This window comes from Sesamum indicum, linkage group LG11, assembly GCF_026168435.1.
Source record: "Sesamum indicum cultivar Baizhima isolate 11 linkage group LG11, ASM2616843v1, whole genome shotgun sequence".
Classification (NCBI taxonomy): domain Eukaryota; kingdom Viridiplantae; phylum Streptophyta; class Magnoliopsida; order Lamiales; family Pedaliaceae; genus Sesamum; species Sesamum indicum.
In genome coordinates this window covers 508,150-527,452 of record NC_142667.1, presented here as the reverse complement: position 1 = coordinate 527,452, position 19,303 = coordinate 508,150, and the positions used below count along the sequence as shown (strand labels likewise).

Sequence of the window (19,303 nt, the reverse complement as noted above, 5' to 3'; positions counted from 1 at the left end):
TCTGACCTTAAGAAGGCCTCACATCCTTCAATGGCTCCTGCAATTTTTTCCGCTGCGTGGCCTCCTTCAAAACCTCTCTTTTCCCCAGCAGCAGCGGCTTTAGATACTTCGGAGTCCATTTAGGTTTCTAGCTCCTTGATACGAGCCTCCATCGACGACCTTGACGTCGACCACTCTTCCTCCTTAGCAGAAAATGCATTAAGCTTGGCCCTCAACTCTCGGTTTGCACGATCGGCCATGAGATGGTTTTGCCGAAAGCTAGCACATTTTAAAGTTAAACCCCGAACAAAGTTGGCCGCCTAAAAAGAAAAAGTTGGCGTCAGTAAGGTTTAAGTAAAAAGAGGGGAGTGAAAGAAGAGGTACCTGAACTAGAGAATGAGCACAATGCTCTTCCATTCGAGTAAATGAGGTCTGCAAAAGGGCAGCTTGATCACAAGGAAGGCAACTTGCATCGTATAGCTCCCAGGAGTCTTGACCCGATCGGGTCTTGAAAATGGAACTTTGGGGGGAGATTTACCAATCCGGAATCCACTTATCACCCTCTAAGCGAGCTATGGGATGATCTGGACTTCGGAGGTCTAATCTAGCAGTTCTCCAGCATTCAGTAACACCTCGCAACACATCCATGTTCCTCTCTTCCTCTAACCTAGCCTCCTCGGAGTGTAGTTCCTCCTCACCAGATTGAGATCGCGCCCTAATCTGGTTAGGTAGAAGAGGGGACTTGCCGCGAGATTTTCACTTCCTCGAGGATTCAGCAAGGTCTCCTTCGTTCAAAGGGCGATCTCGCGACCTCACGCTACTTGAAGGAATTACGGGTTGATGCTAGCGAGGGGGGCCAAGTGATCGGGTTTCTTCGCTACCAACCTCGATAGTAATAGGGCCTAGAGGAAGATTGGCCTCAGGGGTCGAGGAAGCAGCAGGAGTTGGTTGAGTAGAACCGGTTGAAGGTTGAGCAAGCTGGGCCGCAGCTCGAGCCTGGGCCGCCCTGACGCGCTGGTTTATGCGAGCCTGGCTCACCATAGTCACTGCAGGAAGAAAAAGATTTTAGTTAAAGTGCTGTTATAAAAGAAGGAAGTGGGTAAAAGAAATTATACCACCTAAAGTACCCTCCACCTGGAGGGGAGCAGGAGTTAGGTGGGCGAGCCAGAGAATCTCTTCTACTAAAATCTTCTTCGGATTATACCGATAGCAGGTAATGCTGTTTATTTGTAACCTTACAGTACTGACTATTCCCATCCAAGGGTTACGTTGCAACATAAATTGGGAATTCTCAGAGGTACGAGCCTCATTGGAGTTAGACCTATTTACTTGATTATTGGGACGAGACCTACGCCTAGGGGGTATTAAATCTCTAAGAAGTATATTGGAAGGAGCGGAGGAAGAAACAGCAGCGGAGTTAGACCCTATATTAGAAGTATCAGGAGAAGACATGGTACCTGGGAATAAGCTTGATGATCGGGGAGTTGAAGGAGAGCAGCTTGGGATCAAACTCTTCAGAGCAGTGACTTCGATTGATATGTGTGGAACTATGGGGATATTTTGAAATGGACTTGTATATATATATTGGGGAAGGCGGTTTTAAATTTGACCGTTGCCCAATCCCTAGGCGACACCTGTCCTTTTGAGGGGCATGGATCGAGGTACGAGGCGATGAGCAACACGTGGAAGCTCGTAAAAACTCCAAGATCATCAGCTCAACAGTCGGATGGGGCTTTTCGACTTCTTAAATGATGTCACTCAAGAAGTGGGGGAGTAATGATGAGAGAAAGTTAGAAAAAGACAGATGTATCCTCCAGCAAAGGGGCAAAAGCGACTTTGTGCACCTAGGGGATTTGACCGAGTGTTAGTTCTCTGGTGATTAGATATTTAATGGCATAATTAATGCCCATAATATCGGATTTTTAGCTCATTATACATAATCATGGGGCATAAGTGGAGATCGTGGGGAGACATGTCAGCATATGGGTGCGTTCAGTATAAGAAGAAGAAAACTCAGGGAATAAGGTAATTTTGGAGCTTGGCATTTACAGAGAATAATTTTTACATTTCTACAACTGATACTTTTCACTATTGTCTATACTGACTTGAGCGTCGGAGTATCTTCGTCGGAGTATCTTCGTCGGGTCTTTACCCGACTAGATAACGTTTTCTTTCATTTTCAGAATACTAGAGATTGGGAGCGGAACGTAGGCAACGACTCAGGAGTGCGATCTGCGATTTCGAGCCTGATCAGTGCCCTTAAGGGATTGGACTCTTTAGCCTGAAAGGACTCCTCACCAGGTAGGAATTTGTAGGTCCTCTTTTTCAAGAGTTTTTACTCAATTAGCCCAAATATGATATCAAGATTCAAAGACTATGAACCCATTCTAAAATCACATGCATCAAAGTTTATTATATAGTCTTAACTATTTTTTTTTTTTGTGATTTGATTTTATTCTTTATATGATTTCATAATACAACCATAAATTTAAGTAATTATTTAAAAGAATACCTCAATTTCATAAATAATAATAATAATAAAAAAAAATAGACATATTCGGACCTGATCCCAACCTGGTCTGAGCCTCAATTGGGCCAACTTATGGACCAGGCCTGAACTTAAATGCATTTAATTGAGACTTATTTAAAGACTTAAAACCACTTCAAATCAATTATGAACACTAATGAGTAGATCATGAATTGAACTTTTTTAATTTGGTCAATATCGATTTTGAGCCAGCCCAATTTATTGTAAACCTTTCCCAGGATGCATCAAGCCCATTAATCAGAATATCAATCCGATGGGTAAGGAGATCTAGGATGTGGGCCCCCATCAAGTGAACACAAAAGTAGATAAAACAAACAGGGAACAAGTCGATATTGCATTTCGCAGTCTACAAATGGGTGTCATTTTCTTAGACCCCTCAAATAATTGAAATACTCCAAATATGCATTTGTTAAGTTTATTCATTTAATTTTTTTTTCACTTTTATAAAATATTAAATTTTATTTTAAAAATAAATTCTTAAAGTTTTTAATAAAAAAATTAAAAAATTGCAAGATGTTAATGATAACGATTTTATTATTAATATGATCAAAATTAAAAGAATATTTTTCCTTTAAAAAACCTTATCTCTTAATATCTTATTTTTTTAATATCATAAACTCATTTTTTAAAACTTTTACGGAACACCTTTTAACATTTTATAATCTTTCAAAACAATTATATGTGGGTATTAGTTCACTAGAAAAGAATTAGTATTGGCTATAATATTAATAATTATGATTAAAAATCATGGTAAAATAATTATTATTAATCATTGTTAAATAAAATCAATGTCGAAAATCATATTTCATCATGAAAAAATTATTTGCCATAAATAAGAGTCGTGATAAAAATATTTATCATGGTTTTTAACCACCCTCGCAAAAATCATGGCCAACAGCCATTGCATGGTCGTAGTCAATAACTATTTGCTACGACTATTTATTATAAATCATAATTAAATATTATATTTTTTTAATAGTTTAATTCAATAGTATTTACAAATTAATTCTAAATATTATTAAATTATGGTAATTGACATAGTGGTTAATAACGAAAATTTATAATATAATTATAATCGATATTCTAAAAACAAAAAAGAACTGAGAAACTCTTTAACAAACATATTCTCCCCTTAGAGTGGAAAAAAAGGGAAATCCTATATTTCTCCCTTTTATTTAGGAAAAATGCAATTTAGTCCTCAATCATATTGTAAATGTGCAAATTATCCTTTATAAAAAAATAATTAATAATTTATCTTTCTGTATTTTTAAATTAATATTTTTTTTCCATAAAAAGATAATTTGCTCATTTACAATCACAAAGGGTAAATTGCATTAAACCATGTACAAATATTAATATTGAACAATTTTCTTTCTTGACAGCTTAACTTTTTAAATAAAGTAATTGTTTAATGTAATATCAAAATCCCACGAAATATGATATAATGAGTTCGAATTTCATTACCATTAATTATTAAAAAAAGGACTTTTTTTATTGGACATGATAAATTATTAAAAATTTCAGCCCCTTTTCATACTTATTTAATTTTTAATACTTTTTTTTTTTGTGAATTGTAAGTTTTCATTCATCCAATAATATTTACAGAGTATTTCGGACATACCCGGAGGGATACAAAAGGATCCACACTATAGTTTAAAGAACAATTAAACCGTGCGGGAAATGTATCAAGAGGAGCCTATAGACAGTGATCTTCACAAAAATAATGAGGCCCTCGGGATTGGGTAATGTACCCTCAAATATAATTTAATTTTTAATACTTGTTTTTAAGGTACATGGATTTGTTAATTTATCATTCCAAAAGGTCATCGTACATAATTTGACTCCCAAACTTTTCACTTCAATCAAATCTTGAACAAAAGACAAATGGAATAATTATGTTATTTTCATCATGAAGCAGTCAATATACAGTAATTATTATTTTTATTTAAATTTCAAGAGCAACCTAACTTATCTTAATTTACAAAGGGATAATTGCATATATATTTCCTAACATGTCGTCTATTTATATAATTGTCATTGTGTTTTAAAAAATAGCATATACACTCGTTAGAAACATCGACGATATTTACATAAATGATCCCATTTTTTGAACAAATTACACATGCACCCACTTTCTAAAATATCGACATTATTACACCAATTCCTATCATTTTACAGTCAGAGATAATTTTTATAAATATATAAAAGATATGAATATTTTGTATAAAAATTATTAATATGGAATATTTATATGATTATTAATAGTAGATTTTGATGGGATTTGAAGTGATTAGCGGATGGCAGTAAGTTTGTGTGAATTAAGGTAAGCGAGATTGAGAGCTTCTATTTGGTTGTAGTTAGATTAGATTTTGTCTTTGGTTGATTACATGGTTGGATTTTTCTTTCTTCTCTCCACTCTGCCAAACAGCTAAACCACATTAAAACCCCTCACAGTTGCAAGACTCAACAAAATTCACCATTTTTGCGCAAGGCAAATCCTCCGCCCCATCATAACTACTGAAATTTCTCCCCAGATTTTCAGCTAATGCTGCTATTTTCTTCTCCGTACTGATCTTGCATACACTTTCTTGGATTCTGCAATGTGAGCTTAGCTAGATTCTGGGCAGAGTTTGGGAACTGTTGCCTCTCATTTTGCATATTCAAGATTCAGTCTTTTTCCCTGTTTCAGTGATTTTGGTGTAGCTTTAGTGAATTTGTGAGCTTAATTCTGCAGTTTGCTTATCTGGGCATGTGAATTTGTCGATATAATCTTAAAGCTGGGACCTTTCTGACTATTTTAAGTTGGAAAGCTGTCGAGGAGGTACTTTTAATTTTTCTGAATATTTGTGTATGTGGGTCTGCTATGATTGTTTCAGTTTTTTCTGTTTTTTTTTTTTAAAATGGTTGTACTGTTTCACTTTTCTATGAGTTCATAATGGAAATGGATAGCTAGTCAGATTGGCTATTTTATATTATAGGGATAAAGTTGAAAAATGAGGGTGGATTTAAACTTGATTACGAACATATGTAAAAAGACTGAAAGATTTGTTGTGTTTATTTCCGTAAATATAAATGGATTGAAGTTTTGATGGAGTGATGAGCTTTTCTTATTTCAAGTACAAATTTTGGTTTGGAATGTGCAAATTCTTTGGTTTAAGGTGTATCCAGAATACAATTGAAGTTTGCAGATGTATGTTCTTCTATATGAATGAGAATGTTTCTGTATTATAGGAATATGCCTGAAGGTTTGGGGCTAACTGATATTCTCTTGGCCCTCAGTATTTTAGATGTGTATAAAAATAAGTTTTTGTGGGTGTCGAGTGATTCGCATGGATCGGGCTTGATGAGGAAGGCTGAAAATAGATGTGTTGGTCCAAAAGGTACCAGCAAATGGGGTTTACAGGATTATTCCTTCATGCCTTTTACGCATGTTTTACAAAGTCCTATGCAATTTCTTGAGTGTGAGATAGTCAGGCATAGATTCAAATAGATCCGGGGCTACAAATTGATGTACTCTTAATAATCATGATAAGATGTTGTATGTGAAGAAATGTGGTAACTGTTGTCCTGTGAGTTATAAAACAGTACTAATGTTCCTTAATTACTGTATCTGTTGGTTCAGGCCATTTTCTTTTTTCCAACTCATTTTCTGATTATTATTGAAGCCACACAGGATGGAAGATACATTCTTTGAGTTTGATGCTGCCAATGCAATACTTATGAGATAATGCAGACCACTATTTAGTAAAGGCAGAGTATAAATTTTTCTGGTATCAGCCAATCTTAGCATCTTAACTTGACAATTAGATCACTACAGTGCATGGCTTACTTGTTAATTCTTTTTGTTGAGATCTGCAGTTATCTGGTTCTGTTGCTTATTCCTTTGTATTCGGTATCTGAATCTTGACAGTAAAATTATCTAACCGTGGTTTTTCCTTCCCAGGTGGAAAAGTGCTTAATTCTGTTGTGGCTCACCTACTTAAAACTTCGAGATTCCTGTTAAGCTATACGGTGCTGAGCTAATGGAGGACCACCATCAGCATTCTTTCAGCTAAAATGAAGAACGTGCAGGTTGAACGCTTACATCTTACAGCTTCTTTTAGCTTTCCCATAGACAACATTCCCTTGTGAAAGATGTTTGTGTCTGACTTTTTCTATTTTTAACTGGAGAAAAATGTCATTGTTGGTTTAAGTTACAATTATGTCAAATAATGCTGAAACGTTGTAGAAAATCTTGCATAAGAGTTGAAACGTTGTCAAATACTGCTGAAACGATCAGCAACTTGGTATTCATGCTACAATTAAATCGTCCTACATGTGAGGAAACGGGAAAGGGTCAAGGAAAAGGAGGAAGTTTCATTTGCTTCTGTTTCTCCTCATGTCAAAATCAATCATGAATATGGACAAAGAAATGAATAATGCTGGCAGTTTCTTTCATAAATCCATGGCCATTCCCATTGTCTCTATATAATCTTTTGTTAGATTTAAAAAATTATATATTTGCTTGAATTCCTCACTGAGCCTCCTTATAACTGTCTGAAGAACTATTTACAGGATCAGCAAAACTCAGAGGACATAAAGCCTTCTAATCTTGTTTCACATGATTCCAGAACTGTACAACCAAATAATGGCACAGACACTCCCATACCAGACTCAGGTTCAGTTTCAGCGTCAAGTAATGACCACAGAAAAGTTTCCCGAGAGGATATTGAACTTGTATGGATGCTATTTCTTTATGCTTTCTCTGATTCTTTTGGACTTTCACTACAAAATTTAAGCTGCAACTCTCTGTATTGCTTTATTATTGTAATGTGCTGTAGGTTCAGAATTTGATTGAACGCTGTCTACAATTGTATATGAATAAAGATGAGGTTGTAAAGACCCTTCTCAATCGCGCTACGATAGATCCTGGTTTCACAACATTAGGTAGGTAACATCAAGTTATCAAAGAGACATTCCATCCCTATAGCTTGGTTAGCGCATGTACAGCTGTAATGGTGATTCTTTTATTTTCATGATTTACCTCGTACTGTTCGTCCTGACTGCAGTGTGGCAGAAGTTAGAAGAAGAAAATGCCGAGTTCTTCCGATCCTACTACATAAGGCTTAAATTGAAGAAACAAATTATCTTATTCAACCACTTGCTTGACCATCAGTATCATGTAATGAAGTATCCAGTGCCTCCAAAGGTTCCTTTGGCTCCGATGCACAATGGTGTTCATTCAATGCCTGGTATATCTTACCTTGTATTGTTTATTTCGGCTGTACCTATATTTTATTCTTTCAGTTCATAAGAGGAGCAAGATAGATCAAGTCCTTATACCAGATATATTCAATGTGAAAGAGTTAATTTTTGAAAGCTATTGAAAGAATCATTATTCATGATAAATTCTTTACTGTCAATTGCGATCAGATGCGTATATTGACTTTATTTATTCCTATCTTTATATTAGATATTCCTGCCTGTTAATAATAGATTGAAACTCCCATATCACCTAATACTTGAATTAAAATTTCATATTTGCATGTAGAGTTGCATTAGTCTAAATTACATTGCCTTCTTTATTCAATGACGCTTGTCTGCAGTGCAGTCAACAACTTACCCATGGGATACCCAATCATGCAGCAGCCTCCAATTCCTGCTATAGGGCAACCTCATGTGGGTCCTGTGAGATACTCAACTTCTGGCTGTCACGTTGTCAATGGAGTTCCTGCTCCAGGGAATTTTCTTCCAATGCACATGAATTCTGGAAATGAGTGAGGAATCCTTAATATACACTTGCATCATGAACTTATTTTTCTATTTAAAGTTCTAAACATTGTGCATAAGATATTTTTTTAGACAACCAATCGTTGTGGTAAAGGTTGAATGTTGCCACACATTTGATGTGGGTTTGAATACTTGCCAAGGTGTTTGGTACTAAGGCTAGATATATGTCTTGATCTGTGGTTATCTGTCAAAAGCTTAGGACTTTGGTTCTTGGTAGGCTCCTGCTGTAGTGTCTCTATGGGTATGCTATAGGGATCAAGGCTGCTGCACAAGCTCAGGGCTCAATCCTCCCGGAGTGGACTGTAGAGGTGCCACTCCTGAGGTCAAACAAAACAAAAATTTTCAAGAATGGGTGTATTTTCCTGGATTATTTGGCGTACAACATCTTCTGCTGATATTTTGTCATTCTTTTCTCTGCAGTACGGCAATCAACACCAATGCAGCTGATTTATCACCCGTTATGCCACCAAATAATGCAGTATCATCTATCTCAGATATGCCTGTAAGCCCGACATCAGTGGCATCGAGTGGCCATTTTCCCTTTAGTGCATCAGAAATATCTGGCATGGGAGTTGAATCTTCGGTCCTTGACTCAGCTTTTACGTCTGAAGCGGCAAGTTCAGTTGGGCTACAGCTTCCGCCGGATAATGGAGCAGGGAATTCTAGAGATTCCCTAAGATCCTGGACTCAGATTCCATGGGACTTTAGCCTTCCAGATCTGACAGCGGATTTATCGAACTTAGGAGGTAATTTAGTAAAGTGACAAAGGTTCCTTCTAACAAAAACCCTGTTTGGAGCATTTATGTTATGTCAACATAAGAAAACTAGGAAAGCTGGCTTTTTATTTTAATCGATGCTGCCTGTTGCTGACAATAAATTTGCAGATTTAGGAGCCCTCGAAAACTATCCTACTTCTCCATTCTTGCCTTCAGATTCAGATATTCTACTTGATTCTCCAGAGCAAGAGGATATAGGTAAGAACACAGGGAAAGATTTCCCTTGCAACTTTCTACATGTGGTATAAACTTATGAATATGAAGACATACAAGTGGCAGACACGATACCATTTCGAGTAATCTTAATTGTATTCTTGTCTGAAATGAACCGTTGGCATGCAGCAAACGGTGTCTGGTTCTTATTTCTAGGTATAGTTTTCTCTTACTTGTGGCTGGCTATGTTTCAGTGGAGGAGTTCTTTGTTGATTCTGATTCTGTTCCGGGGCAGTGTCCACCGCCCGATGAAGAGAAGTCGTAGCTTGAGGTCAGAAAACACGCGACATGATGAAGGTTGCCAATTTTAGTCTAGATTGAGGTGATGTACAATAATTATTGAAAGAAGAACACTTAGATGTCTATATTAGGCATGTAAGGGCATAGTCAACAGCACAGGTAGATGGTTGGAGCTTTCAGACAAAATATATATGTGTGTATGCACGCGTGAGCGAGTGTATACCTCCATTTGGTGTAGAAGCAGGTATTATTAGTTCCAACTACTTCAATCCTGGTCAATGTTGTATTTTCTTGATCTCGAATAAGACAATTATACTTCGGACAGTTATGGGCTTTCATCAATTCTCGTCTTCTTTTCTAACATTAGAAATGATTAATAAATATTTAGAGGAATAAGCATCTGCCCTATCTTTTTTGATATAGTTTACAAATGCCTCCAAGGAAATTGTTTTCATTGACCTCATGTAATGAGAAAGTACTAGCAAGAAAACAAACACTTGACACCCACAAATTTCTACACTTCTTATCTTTAAAAATATCACCAATAGCTGCAAGAAATGTGTAATTGATGTACAAAATTTCTTGTCGGAATCAAATTTGGACGAATCAAATCAATTAGACAGTAAATGTAATACATTTGACATGTGATTGGTCATTTTTTCTTAACTGTACACTAATTATACAACAAACGCATTACACTTATAATATAAATGGTTCAGGTTCGACCACACCTGATTTGAGTTAAAATTTTGCAATTGGTGTATATAAATAGTTTCTATCTCTCCGTACTCAATTGGAAATTGTACCTAAAAGATGAGTTTGAATTATACCCTATATTAACTGCATTATAACTGAGCGTGGAAATTTAGAGCTGAATTTACTACTTATAGATTCATGGGATAGTGGCAAATAATGTTCTTTCCATTATTCGAATGATGTTTTCTTCTTGTAATAATAATGTAGCAATTTATTCCTCATGCAAGGATGAATTGAAGACTATGATATTGGAGCTCAGGGAACGAGAAACTCTCTTTCAGTAGACTATTCCGATCCCGCCAAGTCTTCTCTCAAGTCTGAGGAGACGACCAAGTCGTCCCTGGGAAGTTTCTTACATCAAAGCTGCCTTTTCTTGACACTTGACATTTAAACCTTTCAGTTATGTAACTATCCTATAATAATAATCACAGTGAACTGCTGTCTGTCTTAACATATAATTCTCCACGCAAGCTCCACTCATCTCTTCTCGATTCTTGAAATTTTGTGGTCTTCTTCTCTTCCGTTGCTTAATGAAGTGATTATCATGAAGAGATAAGAAAAAGGTATATAGTTTGAAGAATTGAACGATGAGGAATTAAGGGACTGATAGTACTGTTTCTTGCTGATAATTTTCGATGCAGATGTCTGAAAATCTGAAATTATGTTTTATTTTTCTTGTTTGATTATAGTTATAAGGTTGATCTTTTTGCAGGGCCATGAAATTTACAGTTTGTGGCTATAAATAAGGAAGAGCGGAGTTTTAAGGCTATTTTTCATCTTGGAAATCTTGAACGACATCAGCTGAACTATGAATATCAGTGGAAAGAAATATGTAAGGTTAGTTCAAGTAACATGTAGTTTTTCTGACAGTCGTGCCTCTGCCTTTCAACTTGGTCTGTAATAGATTTCTCTGTCCTGATGCTTATAGTGTTATGTACTCAATCCCGTTCAGGTTCAAGGACTGCAATTCCGAGAGTTCTTTCAGTTCTGAAGGGCAGTCGAATCGCGGGCTATTTCCATTAAGGAAACCAAATTTCAGACCAATAGTCGGTGGAATAAGGAGAGCGTTTGACAGAAGTTCTGAAAGGATAAAAAACTTGAGAATACGGTCCATAGATTGGGGCCACACCCGAAGCAATAGGCCAAAATCAAGCCCGAGGAAGAAAGTACTTGATCCTCAAGGGCCTTTTCTTCAGAGGTGGAACAAAATATTTGTTATTTCTTGTTTGATTGCAGTATCCCTGGATCCGCTGTTCTTCTACACACCAGTCGTAGATGCCAAGAAATTCTGTCTATCTCTGGACGAGAATTTGGAGATCACTGCTTGTGTTCTCCGGTCATTCATCGACATTTTCTACATATTTCACATTGTTTTGCAGTTTCATACTGGATTCATTGCCCCTTGTACTCGAGTATTTGGAAGGGGTGAGCTGATCGAGGATCGTAGAGCTATAGCCAAACGGTATCTCTCGTCCTACTTCATTGTAGACATTTTGTCAATTCTTCCTCTACCTCAGGTATTACTACATTCTGTTTAGTATCAAATAAAACTATTAAAGTAAAACTAGTTACATCGTACTTAACTCCTTTCATTGTTTCGTCTGTCAGCTGGTCATTCTGATTGTGATCCCCAGTGTAAATGCTCCAATTTCTCTGGCCACCAAAGACCTCCTGAAGATCGTTATTTTCGCACAATACATCCCAAGATGTCTTCGGATTTATCCCTTATTCAAGGAGGTCAATAGAACTTCAGGCCTATTTACTGAAACGGCCTGGGCTGGAGCTGCTTTCAATCTCTTACTCTACATGCTTGCCAGTCATGTAAGTTTCTTCTCACTGAGGACACTCGTAGAAGTTACACTTAAATGCATTGCTTACCGGAAATCTTGTTCGTCAGGTCTTTGGATCATTCTGGTATCTGATCGCAATAGAACGCAAGGACAGATGTTGGCGGAATGCATGCCGTGATCATAATGGTTGTAACTTAAACGATCTTTATTGTGGAGAGGACCGTGGAGACACTTCATTTCTGAATTCTTCATGTCCGCTTCTCGAGCCTAATGAGATAAAGAGCCCTGCAGACTTTGACTTCGGCATCTTTCTTGATGTTCTTCAGTCACATGTGGCTGAACACAGAGACTTCTCTAAGAAGATCTCCTATTGCTTTTGGTGGGGATTGCGAAATTTGAGGTTGATTGTCTAAATATTTGCCTCATTATCTTAAACTCATTTCCTAGTATAAAACAGCAAGCTTCCTAAACCAAGAATTTCATCACCTTGCTAGATTGATGTTCAAACTAAAATGCCTTTTCTGGTTTGTTCACTGCAGTTCATTGGGTCAGAACCTCAAAACAAGCACTTTTGTAGGAGAGATTCTTTTCGCCGTTTTCATCTCCATTGTTGGGCTGGTTCTGTTTTCGTTGCTCATAGGCAACATGCAGGTAACACATCTAAAACGTTGACAAAATTGATAGAAATGTCACTTATTTACCTAAACCTTGCTTGTTTGCTTTGTCTTTCCTGTTGCAGAAATATTTACAGTCCATCACTGTTAGGATAGAAGAGATGAGAATGAAACGTCGGGATGCAGAACAGTGGATGTCGCATCGTATGCTTCCTGAGAACTTGAGGGCTCGTATAAGACGATACGAGCAGTACAAATGGCAAGAAAACAGAGGCGTTGAGGAAGAATCCTTGATCCGTAATCTTCCCAAGGATTTAAGGAGGGACATCAAGCGCCATCTCTGCTGGACTTTACTAACAAGAGTTAGCACACTTCTCAATTTCTACTTATTTCCATTTCTATTGTATCAGCATGTTGAAGTTGTCAGCTAATCACTATAGGTGCCGATGTTTGAGAAAATGGACGAACAGTTGCTGGATGCAATGTGTTCTCGTCTAAAGCCCGTTCTCTACACGGAGAACAGCTTTATTGTTCGTGAGGGAGATCCCGTCGACGAGATGCTATTCATAATGAGGGGTAACATACTTACTATGACCACAAACGGTGGGAGAACTGGTTTCTTCAACTCGGTATATCTCATGGCTGGAGACTTCTGTGGGGAAGAACTTCTGACATGGGCTCTGGACCCCAACTCTTCGTCCAGCCTTCCTATTTCAACCAGAACCGTGCAGGCTGTCAAAGACGTTGAGGCTTTCTGTTTAATGCCGGATGACTTGAAAAGTGTGACGTCCCAGTTTAGACGTCTCCACAGCAAGCAACTTCAGCACACTTTTAGGCAAGTCCTGAGATCAAGTTTCCGTAGCTTAACAAGAGACTACTCTCATAACTATTCATAATTTAGTCTTTCTCCAAAAAAAACTTGCTTCAGGTTCTATTCCCAGCAGTGGAGGACATGGGGTGCCTGTTTTATACAAGCAGCATGGCGTCGGCATTACAGGAGGAAGATCGAAAAGATGCTGCGAGAAGCAGAAGACAGACTGCAGAATGCATTGGCCAAGGAAGGATCAGGGAGTTTGCCAAGCCTTGCTGCAACCGTTTATGCATCAAGATTCGCCACCAATATGCTAGGAAACTTGCGACGTAATCATCCACATAACAATATTTCATCACCAAAATTACCACCTCTACTGCTTCAGAAGCCAGCTGAGCCTGATTTTAGTGCAGAAAATCCTTCATAGAAACTCAGTGAATGTTAGAATAGTTACGGGAGACTGCTAAAATAAGAGTTCTCTAATATGGCTATTTTCTTATGTCTCCCATTTGTTATTACCATACCGTTATTTACCTCTTTGTACATATACAATTGAGTTTGTTCCTGCCTATGTAATGTTTGAGAATTTGAGTCGTGGGGAACAGAGTACATCCATGGCAGTGAAATTAGAGAATGAAAAATTATGCTTCATTCATAAAAAACTGAAGAGAGGAGGTTACTGACACGTAAACTATATACAACAACAGAGTGTTGGTACAAGAAGAAACTAACCACCTCTAACTAACGTGCCTACTTGGACTCCAGCTGGCAACTGATTCAACAAAATAGAACGTTGTATTACTAATAAAAATGCTGAGTACAAAAAACACGACTTTAGCTGAAAATGATAAATAAATAGATGCTGTACATCGTCTTCAAAAGTGCTGCTACTTGGTTGTTCAAGGTGTGCTGCTGCTTGCTGCAGAACTTGCTACAGCCCCCCTCAAGATGGAGCCGAGGAAGAGAGACCCAGCTTAGATAGAAACTGGGCAAAATTAGCAACAGGAAGAGATTTGGTGAAGAGATCTGCAAATTTGATCAGACCCAAAAATGTGAGCTGGTGAGATGAGGCCAAGCTTGAACTGATCGTGAACCAAATGGCAATCAATGTCAAGATGTTTGGTGCGCTCGTGGAACACGGGATTTGTGGTGATGTGCAAAGCGGCTTTGTTGTCGCACCAAAAAGGAATTGAGAGAGTGACAAGAATGCCAAGATCATGCAAAACAAAGGAGAGCTAGAGCAATTCACGAACGGTGGAGGCCGTGCTGCGATATTCCGCCTCAACCGAAGAGCGCAAAACCGTGGAAGACTAAGAGAGAAAAAGAGAGAGAGAGAGAGAGAGAGAGAGAGAGAGAAGACTAAGAGAAACGATGTGTCGGGAAAGGGATTAGGGTTATGACAGAGAGAGGAAGAGACAGACCCAAATAAAAGGGGGCGAAGCGGGTTATCCTAGTGGATTGGGTCAGGGAATGGGCCAGAACTGGAGCAATGGACCAAGCATCATGAGGCGGATCAGACCCAACGATCCAGTCAGACGGGCTGGGCTAAAGGAATTTGTGCCATAAATATTAACAATAAGAGTTTAAAAAAAAATCTTTATAAAATAAACTAAATTATTAATTGTGTTACAAACACATGTATGATAGGTGTGTATTGTAAAACAACAAATGCACAAACTAGAGAATAAAAAGTAAATTTTGTTCTAAAATATACTTTCTTATACTTAGCAGATGAACCTTTTCACATGCTAAAAACATTAATCACTACACATGTAAATACTATTAAATAGAACATAAAATAAAATCAAAATATGAGATTTAATTTAAGTGAATGGTATAAGAATTTAAGTTTATTAAAAAAATATTTATTTATATTACATTTAAAGTATTAGAATGAATTATTAGACTTTATCATCAAAAGAGTAAAAAAGTCAAATTAGTGTAAAGGACCAAATTTACACAAAATTGATAGATAAAAACACTAAATCTAATATTACGAAAGATGAAGGACCAATGTGAATTCAAACCAAAGTTATAGGACGAGAATGTTTCTTTTCCGGGCATAAAATCAAGATTTAGAGAACTCAATTTTTTCTTCCTCCCGTAACTATTCTGACAATCACCGAGCTTTATGAAGGATTTTCTGCACTAAAATCAGGCTCAGCTGGCTTGTGAAGCAGTAGAGGTGGTAATTTTGGAGATGGAATTGTGTTACGTGGATGATTACGTCGCAAGTTTCCTAGCATATTGGTGGCGAATCTTGATGCATAAACGGTTGCAGCAAGGCTCGGCAAACTCCCTGATCCTTCCTTGGCCAATGCATTCTGCAGTCTGTCTTCTGCTTCTCGCAGCGTCTTTTCGATCTTCCTCCTGTAATGCCGACGCCATGCTGCTTGTATAAAACAGGCACCCCATGTCCTCCACTGCTGGGAATAATACCTGAAGCAAGTTTTTTTTTGGAGAAAGACTAAATTATGAATAGTTATGAGAGTAGTCTCTTGTTAAGCTATGGAAACTTGATCTCTGAACTTGCCTATAAGTGTGCTGCAGCTGCTTGCCGTGAACACGTTTAAATTGGGACATGACATATTTCAAGTCATCCGGCGTTAAACAGAAACAGTCAACATCTCTGTAGGCCCGCACGGTTCTGGTTGAGACAGGAAGGCTGGAAGAAGAGTTGTCCTCTAGAGCCCATGTCAGAAGTTCTTCTCCACAGAAGTCTCCGGCGGTTAGATGAAACGAGTTGAAGAAACCAGTTGTGCCACCGTTTGTGGACATTGACAATATGCTACCTTTCATTATGAATAGCATCTCATCGACAGGATCTCCCTGGCGAAAAATATAGCTGTTCTCCACATAGAGAACAGGCTTTAGACGAGAATACATTACATCCAGCAGCTGCTCATCCACTCTCTCAAACAGCGGCACCTATAATTAATGATTAGATAACAACTTTAACATGCCGATAAGATACAGGTTGGAAACAAGTAGAAATTGATTGTGAAGTGTGCGAACTCTTGTTAATAAATTCCAGCAGAGATGGCGCTTGATGTCCCTCCTTAAATCCTTAGGAAAATTACTGATCAAGGATTCTTCCTCAACGCCTCTTTTTTGTTGCCATTTGTATTGCTCGTATTGTCGTATACGAGCCCTCAAGCCCTCTGGAAGCATGCGCTGGGACATCCATTGTTCAATATCCTGACGCTTCATTCTCACCTCTTCTAACCTACCAGTGATGGACTGTACAAATTGCTGCAACAAGAAAGACTCATAAGCGTAGGTAGGAAATAATTAGTAGTAACATATCTTATAATTTTGTCAGTCAAGGTTTTAGATGCGTCAGGGTCGTGTCACCTGTATGCTGCTGCTGATGACTGACGCAACCAGAACCAGCCCAGTGACGGACATGAGCAGGGCAAAAATAATCTCTCCTACAGAATTGCTTGTATTCAGATTCTGACCCAATGAACTGCACTCAACAAACCAGAATTTTGAAAAAAAAAAGAAGCATATTTTAGTTTGAACCTCAATCCAGACTTCACTAGGAAATAAGTTATAAGATTGAAGCAGTGGAAAACCTCAAATTTCGCCAGCCCCACCAAAAGCAATTGAAGAATTTCCTAGTGAAGTCTGTTTGTTCAACCACATGAGACTTAAGAGCATGAAGAAACATGCCGAAGTCAAAGTCTGCAGGGCTCATTATCTGGTCAGGCTCAAGAAGCGGACATGAAGAATTCAGAAATGAAGTGTCTCCACGGCCCACTCCGCAATAAAGATCCTCTAACTTACAACCGTTATGATCACCACATGCCATCCGCCAACATCTCTCCTTGCGTTCTATCGCGATCACGTACCACAGTGCTCCAAACACCTGAAAACGAGATTTGCAGACACCCGCTGGATCAGATGTTGCAAACGAGATATGCAGACACCTGTAAATTGGATTCTTCCCTAGACTAGGAGAGAGAAGTAATCAAATCCCTATTATCATTCCTAACATACATATATTATACAATTGCGTTCTCTTCAACTCTCCCCCCCGAACTAAAGCATGGATATTAATTGAGCAAACTTGTTGTAGAGAATAATCCACTCGAGTCCCAATTATATATAGTCTTTCTTTGTAATAAAAGCATCTCCTAGTTGATCTCCTGTCTCCATGTGATTATACCTATATCTATTTTGTACATAGAAAGAGAGCATAAACTAGAAACTAGATAATCATATCCTAATTATACAATCTCCTAGCTAGTATATACTTACATGAACAACCTCCATAGTAAGAAGGAAGAAATTAACTTACATGACTGGCAAGGATGCATTGAAGGAGATTGTAAACGGCTGCAGGCCAGGCCGTTCGACTAAATCTGCGTGAACTTCTATTGACCGCCTTGTATAAGGGATAAATCCGAAGAATTCTTGTGAAGAATTGCGCGAAAATAAGCATCTTAAGGAGGTCTTTTGTGGCCAGGGAAATTGGGGCATTTACAATGGTCATCACGGTTACCTGACACACGATAGAAACAATTAAGGAAAGGAGGAGGAGGAGTTGATCAGTACGAGGTATACAGTGACGCTGTTTGGTGCTCGAAACGTACGTACAGAATGTATAGTAATGTATAATAATTAATGAATATGTACCTGAGGTAGAGGAAGAATTGATAAAATGTCTAGGATGAAGTAGGAATAGAGATAACGTAAGCATATTGCTCTACCATTATCGATTATCTCGCTCCTCCCAAACACTCGAGAAGAAGGGGCAACGAATCCAGTAAGAAACTCCAAAACAATATGAAGCACATAGAAAATGTCAAAGAATGTACGAAGAACACAAACAGAGATCTCCAGTTTCTTGTCCAGGGATAGACACAGGTTCTTGGCATCAACCACTGGTGCGTAGAAGAAAAGCGGATCCAGGAATAAGGAAATCACACAACAAACTATAAATATTTTGTTCCACTTATGAAGAAGAGGGTCTTGAGGATCAAGAACTTTCATCTTTCGCCGCCTATTGCTTCGTGTTCGGCTGCCATCTATGGACCGTACGTATATTCTCAACCCTTTTCTTATTCTACCCACTGTCGGGATGAACTAAAGCATGGCATGTACGCCTGGAGAATTAACATATTTTAAGACATATGAAACTATTTATCCTGTGATTATTATCATGGGATACTTTAAGGCAGCTTTTAGGTAAGAGAGCGAGAAACTTCCCAGAGACGACCGAGGCCGTCTCCTTGGACTTGAGAGAAGACTTGGCGGGGTCACAATAGTCTACTCAAAGACAGGAGTAAGTCATATAAATATTATACAAAAATGGGGCATCACAGAAGAGATAGTTATACGTGAATTTTTTGTGATTTTGAAAAATTAAATGTAATATCGTTAATATTTATTTTTGTTTAATAAATAAATTCATTCGTTATTAAAATTGTAAAGACGATATTGTAATTATCTCTTACAAAAAATATGATTTGAATAATGAAACAATCATGTCTTCTTTCGGGACAATTTATAGTTGGAAAAGATACAAGCAACCGTTATGTGATATAGGGAATGTGCAAAACACCCTCTATGAAAAAAAAAAAAAAAAGTACCTCCCTGTATTTTTTAAAATAAAGCAATTTACCTCTTTAAACATGAAGGAAAATTGTTCTATTTTAAAAAAGACAAAGACATAAATTATTATTATTCTTATAAAAAGATAATTTATTCATTTTCAATATCATAGAAAAGGTAAATTACATGAAAGAAGTTTGTACTTTTATTATTCGAGATAGATAGACTATTGGTGATATATATATATA

The 19,303-nt window shown here is 37.7% G+C and overlaps 3 protein-coding genes across 14 annotated transcripts; 2 read left to right on the top strand and 1 right to left on the bottom strand.

The window, feature by feature from the left end:
• The first annotated feature begins 4,784 nt into the window (after positions 1 to 4,784).
• Positions 4,785 to 9,849, top strand: LOC105173089 (uncharacterized). Of its 12 annotated transcripts, none has more exons than XM_088875856.1 (11): positions 4,789 to 4,850; positions 5,262 to 5,348; positions 6,193 to 6,297; positions 6,471 to 6,598; positions 7,070 to 7,243; positions 7,348 to 7,453; positions 7,576 to 7,758; positions 8,118 to 8,283; positions 8,717 to 9,042; positions 9,181 to 9,270; positions 9,480 to 9,849. In XM_088875856.1, the coding sequence occupies exons 4-11, from the start codon at positions 6,584 to 6,586 to the stop codon at positions 9,548 to 9,550; spliced, it is 1,131 nt and encodes a 376-aa protein (XP_088731982.1). In that variant the 5' UTR covers positions 4,789 to 4,850; positions 5,262 to 5,348; positions 6,193 to 6,297; positions 6,471 to 6,583; the 3' UTR covers positions 9,551 to 9,849. The 12 variants fall into 12 exon arrangements, with proteins under 12 accessions (XP_088731978.1, XP_088731982.1, XP_088731986.1 ...); XM_088875854.1 differs by lacking the exon at positions 4,789 to 4,850 and adding an exon at positions 4,875 to 5,129; XM_088875852.1 differs by lacking the exon at positions 6,193 to 6,297 and having other exon boundaries at positions 4,785 to 4,850.
• Positions 9,850 to 10,430: 581 nt separating this feature from the next.
• Positions 10,431 to 14,091, top strand: LOC105173088 (cyclic nucleotide-gated ion channel 1). Its single transcript, XM_088875849.1, has 9 exons — positions 10,431 to 10,844; positions 10,994 to 11,118; positions 11,234 to 11,798; positions 11,890 to 12,102; positions 12,179 to 12,471; positions 12,611 to 12,722; positions 12,811 to 13,047; positions 13,126 to 13,520; positions 13,614 to 14,091. Exons 2-9 carry the CDS (start codon positions 11,090 to 11,092, stop codon positions 13,921 to 13,923), a joined length of 2,154 nt encoding a protein of 717 aa, XP_088731975.1. The 5' UTR covers positions 10,431 to 10,844; positions 10,994 to 11,089; the 3' UTR covers positions 13,924 to 14,091.
• A 1,291-nt stretch (positions 14,092 to 15,382) lies between these two features.
• On the bottom strand, positions 15,383 to 18,660 carry LOC105173087 (cyclic nucleotide-gated ion channel 1-like). The gene is made up of 7 exons (XM_011094737.3): positions 18,138 to 18,660; positions 17,800 to 18,003; positions 17,075 to 17,367; positions 16,851 to 16,965; positions 16,512 to 16,748; positions 16,030 to 16,424; positions 15,383 to 15,935 (listed from the first exon to the last, which is right to left on the bottom strand). Exons 1-7 carry the CDS (start codon positions 18,492 to 18,494, stop codon positions 15,626 to 15,628), a joined length of 1,911 nt encoding a protein of 636 aa, XP_011093039.3. The 5' UTR covers positions 18,495 to 18,660; the 3' UTR covers positions 15,383 to 15,625.
• Positions 18,661 to 19,303: the final 643 nt, after the last annotated feature.